Source organism: Hevea brasiliensis, chromosome 12, assembly GCF_030052815.1.
Source record: "Hevea brasiliensis isolate MT/VB/25A 57/8 chromosome 12, ASM3005281v1, whole genome shotgun sequence".
Taxonomy (NCBI): domain Eukaryota; kingdom Viridiplantae; phylum Streptophyta; class Magnoliopsida; order Malpighiales; family Euphorbiaceae; genus Hevea; species Hevea brasiliensis.
The window spans coordinates 16,075,799-16,086,451 of NC_079504.1; the positions used below are offsets into that span (position 1 = coordinate 16,075,799).

Genomic DNA, 10,653 nt, shown 5'->3' on the forward strand with positions numbered 1-10,653 from the left:
TCAATTTATTGCTTTAATTTCAAAAATAGTTCAATTTAGTCAACTTTTTATATCAAAAATTCAATCATTAACACAACTCCTCGTGGGAACGATATCTTTTCTATATTACTTGTACGACCCGTGTACTTGCGGTTGGGCCACATCACATAGCCATATTGAAATTAAAGACATAGTAGAAATTGATGCCCAGGGATAATGCCAAAATAGGAAGTGCCCAAAATCAACATCACCAAACCAAAATAAAACCCTAGAACCAAACTCAAGAACAAAATAACCCAAATTTGACCAAATTTTCAAGAGTACATAACCAAGTAACAAGTACTTTCTAGATTTAACTTTCTTGTGCATCAACTATAGCCGAAAACCACTACCATGCAACCCTGAAAACACCTTATACCCATGCCACAAAAAATGATCTCCTTAAGCTTACCTGATTTTGCTAAATAATCAGCCAGTGAGAGTCTTTTGTATTGAATGATTAATAGAGATGAAAAACCCAAATAAAATGAGATACATTGAAGTTCGATTGACAGAATAAAGACAGAAGGAGAGGAAAATTGACGGTTGGTTACTAGAGATTAGGTGAGTGAATGAATCAGAGTTTTCTTCACCAGTTGTCTATTCTTTAATTAGAGATTAAATGAGTTTTTTAAATTTTCATAATTTAATTAAAAAAAATTAGCTACCTTTTCTATTAGTAGCTGATTCTTTACCCGCGGAAGTGAAAATTTTGGCAGGTGAGTTTGGCACAAACACAAATTTATGTCACCCATCTTGCATTCTTCATTAATTTTATTTATAATTATTTTATTATATTATTAGGCGACAAATTTATTTCATCATTAATTCTTATAATTAAGGATAAAACATAAAATCATCACTACATCATAGTTTTTAAAGACGAAATTTTGAGAATGGTTGAGAAAAGTTCATAAGGCGTGCAAAAATAGATTTTGCAGGAGATATTTAGTTATAAACTTATATTTTTCCTCGACAAAAATAATTATTGCAAACGAATAACTATTTCGCAGCTAAATATTATTTTTTCTGTGACGAATATCCAATTTCGTCTCTATAAGTCGATTTTATTTGAGACAAAATATAAATTTCATCCCCAGTCCGCTGGTTTCTTGTAGTGTGGTTTAAAAAATTAAAATAAATAATTAAAATTTTAAAATGAAGAGGTCTATTTTTTTTTTAAATTCAGAAGATTTAATTAATTAAAAAGGAAAAAATTATGACAGTGAGTAAATAGATTTTAAAATAAAATATTAAAAAGACGATTTAAGTTTGTCTTATTAATATAATCTCATTTATAACTCTTGTAGCCCTTGCCAGCATAAGCTGGTGCCACTTGCCTACCGTTGGTAATCACCACTCCAAAGTTGTCCTTGAAAAAAGAGTATAGGGGTGAAGAGGTAATTTTACTGCTATTAGAACAGTAAAAGTTGCCTCTTCTTTTGTATATATAATAATAATTAGGAGCCAAAGTCAACAACTTACATGTTCCCAATTAGAAGACAAATGATTTAGTGAAATGATGAGCTCATTAGACAAATGATTATTCTAAAAACACCCTTTATGTAGAGAAAATAGATTGAATTTGCTCCACCATAAAACGAGCTCAATGGGAGAAAGTTTTTCAAGTTTTATACATAACACAATTTTTTTAGATACTAAATTCACGTAAATATTTAATATTTTATCTTAGGTCTCTCCCTTTCTTTTTTATTTTTTCCTCTACCAACTTATCATACTTTTTATATTGGAGTATTTGATTCTCTACATTGAGCATGGCCTAATCATCTTAATCAACTCTCTCTCATTTTATCTCAACACTTTCTACTAGAGCTAATTATAAAAAAAATGAGTACAAGAAAAATTGAAAAAAAAACCTCACTGATGGATTTCATTTCCCATTTGCATTATGCAAAGATTTTGATTATTTTCTCCTTTCCTTTTCACCCTTCGCATATGACCAGGTAGAATCCCATACAATTCGTAGTTGTCTACCTCCACCAATGATCAACACATAATGTTGGTTTCTTTGTGGTAATTGCACCGCATTCAGGCAAACCTTTAATTATCATTAACTCCTAAATTAAAATTGCCATATTAATCAAACAACAATAATTTAAGTAATTAAGAATAATTTCTCCATATATCATAAACTGAACAATCTTTATTTCACTAAAAATTAGAAAAACATCAGAATTTATCTACTTGAAAAAAAAAATTTATACTTCAAATTATTACATTAAAATATAATATATTAAGGTTTAATGATTTGAAATTGGGAGCCTTTAAAATTATAAAATTTTAAGTTTGATCTTTTTAATAAAAAGAGTGAGAGATCAGACAAGTACTTTATCAAATATGCCATTTTTGCGTTGTCTAGTTCTAATATCCCAATTCTTTATCCAAAGATGATGTGGCTTTCTTGTATTTTTTCAACTCGTCAACCTCAAATTTTTCTCAACATAACCACCTTCCATATGCAGCTGCACATGTTTGATTACAATACAATACAACATATCAGTTGAAAAATAAAATGTATATCAAGGAGTAGCTTGATTCGTTTTTAGGTAGAGTGAGAGGTCTCGAATTTGAGTCTTACCATCTATCTATTCTACGATTATTCACATCTCTAGTGAGAAAGGAAGAGGACTATATCTCTGCATCTATTAATTCTAAGATTATTTACATTTTTAATTAAAAAGGAGAAGGCTAAGCTACCGATTATTACTTGACTTATCGTGTCTCTATTAAATAAAAAAAATTAAAAAATAAAATATACTGTAGCCATTTGATCATTTTCTATATCAAAAGAAAGTTAATAATTCATTATCTGATAAAAGATAATTAATACGAAAGTGATATTTCCCTATTCAATACCTGGATAACTAATAACTCCTGACACTTTGAAATGATTAAAGTGGTAAATTTTGACTTAATTCATCAGCTCAACTTAAAATTGTCTGACCTAAAGCTATTTATAATGAATTGTAATCTATACAAATTTTATAATAACTCAAAAAACTGAAGATTTAATAAATGGTCAATTGTATGACTTAAATGATCCGAAAAATGTACAAAAAAAATTAATATTTTGATACAAAATGATTCATAATCTATAAATTGTTCAATAATCTTTTTTGTATAATGATTTGATGGATAACTCAAATTAATTACAATTCAAAATAATTCAACACAAATCTAAAATAGCGCAAGAAATTGGAATGGCCTCTATGGCATAGTTTGATGGTTTCTTTGAGTATTCTTGTGCTTGTTTTGAAACCTTTGGCAAGAATAATTAATCAAGAGTGAATATACATATAAGCATTATAAAGAAATCAATATCATATCACAATTCGAGCCTTGTTCGAAGTTAATTGTACCAAAAAATAAAACCCTCTTTGAGTTGGCTATGTATAAATCAATATAGCTAATCAAGGAACGTGATGGGAATGGTGGCAAACTCGTTACTCTCGTTTAATTGGCTTATTGTGTTTTCCGGGAAAAATTAAAAATCTGATATTAGCTTAAAACTTTGTCTCACAAATTTTAGATAAGACTCCAAGTACCAAAGAGCTAAAGCTCTCGTTGCTAATTTTCTTAACAAATTGACTAGCAAACTTGAAGTGTCTGTGTCACTAACTTTTGCATCAAAATATAAATGTCAATTTATAGATTTTTAGTTTGATTTGATTAAAATTTTGTATATATTGATTTGCTCTTTTTTTTTAAGACCAGATTTTCTAAAACAAACCATTCAATATCATTTTTTTTTGGTATATTTATGTTTGATTAGGACTCGAACTCGAGACCTCACAGCCTAAAGACCACTCTAGTAACATCAACAAACTTTAACAGCTTGTACAAATAAAGATTTCATCATTGAATTTTAGATTTGCAAAATCAAAAGGAGAAAGAGTTTTTTTAACTTGTATGTGCTTGCCAACTATCAAACAACTCACTGATTTAACGGCTGACATGAATACATGTCACTAAGACTTTTCCTATTTAAATGTGTGACAATCATTTTAATGAGAATTTTTATTAAAATTTTGAAATACTTTTGATTAATTTTCTCTTCAAAATTTTCCGTTTCTTTCTCTTAATTTTGCCAAGGAAGAGAGCTTCAAGGGGGTATATATCGTTGAGGCCTTATAGGAGCATTTTCTCCTTATTTCAATTTTTTAAAAAATTTTTTATCATTAAATTTATTTAATTTATAAAAAATAATTTTTCTGAGAATCTATAACAATAATAGTTCTAAAATTTTTTTTTATGTGTGAGTTGAACATTCTTTGATTTTTTTCAGACATTCTGTGATGTATCCCATTTTTGAGGAAGTCAGAACCTTAACCAGCATTCACAATAAGCAGAGAAGTTTTATTAATTGGAAGCCCACGAAATGCAAACAAAGCTAAACAAATACCTAATCTGTAGAAGGATTGATAACAAATTTTGAGAAAAAAAAAATAAAAAACAATTAAACTAGGGGAGTGATGATCAAGTTAAACGTTAAACACTCAACTTCTTCCAACTTCTTCCCTATGTTCATCCCCTTGTTCATGTTCATCCCTATGTTCATGTGACTGTTCATCTGACTTGACAAGGTTTTCACGAGATTCTTTTAAAAACTTTTCAGCTTCTTCCTTATGTTTATGTGATTGTTCATCTGACTTGATAGCAGAGGTATTGTTTCGATTTTCATGAGATTTTTTTAAAAACTTCTCAACTTCTTCCTTCATTTCTGCCTTAGGAATAGTGGATGTCCTGAAAGCAACAGCATTGTTTAGGTTTTCACGAGATTCTTTTAAAAAGTTCTCAGCTTCTTCCTTCATTTCTGCATTAGGAATATTGGATGTCCTGACAGCAGAGGCATTGTTTCGGTTTTCATGAGATTCTTTTAATAACTTCTCAACTTCTTCCTTCATTTCTGCATTAGGAATATTGTATGTCCCTGATCCACTTGCTGCTGCCTGCAAATGTTCCCATAATATTAGTTATTCATTTTCTTAAAAATAACAATCACAATTAGTAAAAAAAAAAAAAAGATTTAAAACTTTTATTAAGAAAGAAAACATTTTGATATTGTCTAACTTCTTCCATTACTAGGTAAATCATCTTAATTGACTCTCTCTTATTTTGTCTTCACACTTTGTAGTAGAGCTCATAATAATAATAATAATAATAATAATAATAATAATAATAATAATAATAATAAATGCATACAAGAAAAAAAAAACAACTCACCGATGGATTTTCATTTCCCAATTGCATCATGGAAGGATTTTCATTATTTTCTCCCTCCTTTTTTGCCCTTCGCATTTGACCGGGTAGAATCCCATGCAATTCATAGTTCTCTACCTCCACTAATGACCTACACATTATGTTGGTTTCTTTGTGGTAATAATACTGCATAGAGGCAAAACTTTCATTATCATTAACTCCTAAATTAAAATTACCACATTAATTAAACAACAATGAAATAAGCAGTCAAGAATTAAGTTTGAAATTCTTAATAACAAGAGTGAGGGGTGAGACAAGTACCTTATCAATTCTGCCATTTGGGCGTTGTCTGGTTCTAATATCCCAGTTCGTTATCCAAGGAGGTTGTGGCTTTCTTGTATTTTCAGTACTGCTCATCAACTTCAAATTTTTCTCATCAGAACTGCCTTCCATTTGCTGCTGTTGAAATAGTGAATAGAAAATAGGCTTTGAAGCGTGATAAATCACTTTTTTAAGGAATTGATTGCTCCCACTAGATTGTTTAGAGAGATAAGAGGAGAAGAAGAAAACTGAATAAGTGAGTGTAGATTGAGCAATTATTCTGTATTTATAAAAAATGAAGAGACATGACACCTCTCTAGACAAACATGTCTATCCTTTTAAAGTAAATTAAATTTGCACCTTTTCCAATAGACATGATTGTCTATTCCGACACACATGACTGTCTGTTTCTGAAAACGAATTAAATTAGCACCTCTTCTAATAGATGCAACTGTTTATATTAATAGACATATTAGTTTGTTAACAGACACATTTGTTGGTAATTATTTATGAAAATAAAAATAAAATAATTATTTTATTTCACTTAGTAATTATTCATGAAAATTAAAAAATAAAATAATTATTTTATTTTTTAAATATATATAATTATAAAATTTTCACTTTCCCTCAACTTCTTTCCTCCAATTTCTAGTTTCAATGTGGGAATTCTTTCTCTTTACCATCTAACATATAAGCTATTATAACACATGCTTAATTACATTATACAACATGTAAATTGAAATATGAAATGTTAATCAAGGAGTAGTTTGATTGGTCTTATCAACATTTAAAATGGAGTAAGTGGGGAGTTCTTGAGTTTAAGTCTCTCATCTACTTCTTCTAAAATTATTTACTTTTATAGTGAGAAAAGGAGATAGCTATCTCTCTTTCTATAGTCCAGATGTTATTGCTTGGTATTATGCCTCCATTGAATAAAAAAATTTGAAAAATAAAATGTATTGTGGCCATTTGATCATTTTCTAAACCAAAAGAAAGCTATTATTTCATTATATGATTGAAGATAATTAATATGAAAGTGAAATTTCCTTGTTCAATACTTGGATAAATTTAAGCACAAATCTAACTGCTGACTTAATCTATGAGATTATTTAAAAAATATGGATACTAAAATTCAAAAATATAATTCTCTTCTCTAATATTTAAAGAAAAATCAAATACACATCATATATAAAATTAATGTAAAAAAAATGGTAAATGGATGACTAACGATTCCAAGCTATTTGAATTGTAATTAAATCGAAATTAAGAAAAAAAAAACTTAGTAAATATAAATTTACGGACATAAATTATTTATTTATGAATATCAATTTTTTAAAATTTAAAAATCCCATATATTGAAATTTGCTAAAAAATAGTGAGTTACAATAAAAAAAAAATTGTGAAAAATTTAGCAAAAATACGCAAACAACCCAACATCAATTACCAAAACTTTCCTCATTGTGTATTATTTGAAAGTACACTGGAATGATTATAGTGGTAAATTTTTTACTTCACCGACTCAACTTAAAATTGTCTGACATAAAGCTATTTATAATATATTTTAATCTATATAAATTTTATAATAACTAAAAAAACTAAAGATTTAATGAAAGGTCAATCGTGTGATTCAAATGATCTGTAAAAAGTACTAAAAATTAATATTTTGATTCAAAATATTCATTATCTATAAATTCACCTAAAATCATTTTCGCATAATGATTCAAAAAACTCAAATTAACTACAATTCAAAATAATTCAACACCATTCTATTAAAATAATTCATAATTTATAATATTGAGAATTAACCCAAATATGTCAAACTAGAGAGCGATATATATTTTTCTTTTCTTTTTCAAAAATTGCAACTCGGCTGGTTGTTGTTCAGCATGCTAAAATCATGACCTTTGGGTGGTATGCAAGAAATTGGAATGGCCTCTATGGCATAGTTTGATGTTTGATTTGAGTATTATCTCAAACCTTTGGCAAAAGCAATTAATCAAGAGTAAATATACATTTAAATATCATATCAGAAGATTTTATATACGTTTGATTTACTTTTTTTTTTTTTTTTTAATTTTTTAGACCGAATTAAATTTAAACAAATCATTCAATACTCATCATTATTATTAGGCCAATTAACTAAATAAATTTAAACATTTATGTTAGTTACTTATTATATTTAAAATTTTTAATTTTAAATAATTATTTTTAAAATTAAAAAATTTTATTTAAAATTTATAATTTAATTTAAAAATTTTAACTTTTGACACATGGAATGCAAAGTGGCCACAATTTCTTCAATTTTTTTATTTGATTCATTCCTCTCTCTCCCAATAATAATTGCAAATTACCCTGCAATTGCACGTAGGAAAAGCTACATGAAATGGCAACCAAAAGAAATATTGACACATATACATGAGTGGGTCCCATGATAATAAGCACCTAGTTGTGGGTCCCAAAAAATAATGACTAATTAGTAGTTTTTTTAAAAAAGAAAAACTATAATTACTTATATGGTGCTTAATTATTGAATTGTCATTTCATATCAAATACTGACATGAATACCATATAATTTTTCCTCTGCCTTATTCTCTACATGAAAAAATTATTTTTTATCACAGTGATTCTATGTAGGCAAATCCACATGGAATGGCAAACAAATGAATGAGTTATTTATAAGTAAAAGTAGTTACTAAATTTTGAAAAAAAAAAATTGTTGAGTAATTATTTGATAGTTAAAATTTTAAAAGGTACACCTCTATATATATATATATATTCAATTCTTATTAGATTGCCAACTCCTTTACATGGAATAGCATGTTGATCTACCATTTTTTTTTTAATTGAGGATTATTATATGTGAAGATTTTGTAATTTATTGCTTAAAGCCTAAAAAATGTCTATAATGGTGAGAAAGAAAATATATTTGATTTGCCTTAGTATTAATTTTCCTTATAAAATATTTTTGGCGCGTTTATTATCACTATTTTTTTTTCTAACATGCTTTTTATATTATTTATATTCGTTACATGTCTTCGTGACAACTTTTTTATATATAATTTCATATCACTTTTTTTTTCTATATAATATAATATTACTATAATATATTGATTTTATTAAAGTTAGTCATTCATTCTTACAAAAAATTATTATAATTGCATTTTACTCTTAATGAAAATTTGTTTACTTTTAGTTTTTTTGGATTTAAATAGAAAATTAAACTAACCAATCAAATTAAAATTTTTTTAAACAATAATAAATTCTTATACTACTTTTTAGCAGATGAAATAGATGGCAATTTGTCAGTATCAAATTTAACTATGGATATTTTTGTTGTCAATACCATTATTCTCTCCTCCTTCCTACTTTTATAGATATTATTATATGTTATATATAATTTTCAATCCCATATATTTATATAAATGTCTAAATTGGATATATATTTTTAGAAATTTCTAAATTATATTTGAATAATTAATTATAATCTATACAACCATATATCAAAACCAACGATATAGCCCTTTAAAAGATAAAATCTGAAATTCATATTAATAGAAAAAATTTCAAATGATTACGTTTAATTTTTTTATTAGAAAGTGATTAATATGAATAACATTTTTTCTAATCAAATTAGTCAGGTAATTATTGAATTTTTTTTTATAAATTTAATAAATTTTCTTTAAAAAATTTTGGAGCGATAATAATTAATAGCAAAATTTTCAAATAATTTACATTTAGTTAGTTTAATTATTTTATTTAGAAGTGATTAATGTGAATAATATTTTCTTTACTCAAATTAGTCACATAATCATTGCAATTTTTTATAAATTAACAATTCTTCCCTAAAAATTTTTGAAGTAACAATAAAATAAATTAACAACCTTTTTCTAAGTAAAAGAAGTGTGCAAATCTTAAAATTTATATAAAAAAAAAGACTTCAAGTTTGAATATTTAATATAACATAGTATAATTTTTTCCTTTTTAATGTATAATTAATATTATAAAATTAAAATTTGTATTTTACGATTAATTTGTGATTTAGTCGGATGAATTTAACAAGAAGTGGTAAGGAATAATTGAGCACTTTAAATAAAAATATGTAACTATTAATCGTGTAACTGTACTGATAAAAATTTATAATATAAATTAATTAATTTAATTTTTAATGCTAATTAAATAGGAAATTAAAATAATTTAAATTTAAGTAGGAAATTATTCTAATAATTAAAATAAAGATTTTTTTAAATAATAACAAATTGTTATCTTATTTTTTAGCCAATCAAAATAAATCAAATTGCCATTATCAGATTAAAACATATCCTTTTTGTCAATCAAATTATGCTCCCATCCTTCCCACTTTTTTATATATTATAGCTCGATTACAGATTATAAATAGGGAGTTTATAAATTATGATATAATTTAATATTACAAATTAATTAAGAAATAATTTATTTTAAAAATTAAATTATAAATTCTATAATTAGTTAATCTAGAAATTGGCCTTAAAGGAAAAATGCCACAAAAAAATAAAGTTAAACACTTTGACTTTCAGTTGGAAAAATTCACAAGTTTTTGTAAAATATAAATGCTACAAGAAAAGGTAAATTTCAGTTTGTTAGTTAATTATTAAAAAAAGAAAACAATTTTTTTAAAAAAAAAATTATATTTTTAAAATTCTTAAGACTTATAAATTCATTGTATTGTTAAAATTATCTATGGTTGAATTTGATAATGACAAATCAACCTCTATTTTGATTAGCTAAAAAAAAATCATTATTATTATTATTTTAAAAAGTTTAAATTTAATTGGTTAGATTGGTATCCTATTTAAATTTAAATTTTATTTTATTTAAAAATTAAAATTGTAATTGTTTGTATAATTTAAGAGTTTATATAGATCCAAAATTTTTTTCCTACTTGTATTTAAATTCTACTTAATTAAATCTTTATTATAATATAACTTAAAATAAAAATTTATAAAAAATAATTATAATTGTAAAATAAATAATAGAATTTATAATTTAATTTTTAAAATAAATTATTTCTTCATTTAATTTGTAATATTAAATTATAATTTATTTATCTATCTATAA

At 25.4% G+C, this 10,653-nt stretch overlaps 1 protein-coding gene across 1 annotated transcript; it reads right to left on the reverse strand.

Moving 5' to 3' along the window:
• Positions 1-4,403: 4,403 nt before the first annotated feature.
• LOC110644381 (uncharacterized) lies at positions 4,404-5,794 on the reverse strand. The gene is made up of 3 exons (XM_021797105.2): positions 5,560-5,794; positions 5,263-5,424; positions 4,404-4,988 (listed from the first exon to the last, which is right to left on the reverse strand). The coding sequence occupies exons 1-3, from the start codon at positions 5,689-5,691 to the stop codon at positions 4,536-4,538; spliced, it is 747 nt and encodes a 248-aa protein (XP_021652797.2). The 5' UTR covers positions 5,692-5,794; the 3' UTR covers positions 4,404-4,535.
• Between the last annotated feature and the right edge of the window lie 4,859 nt (positions 5,795-10,653).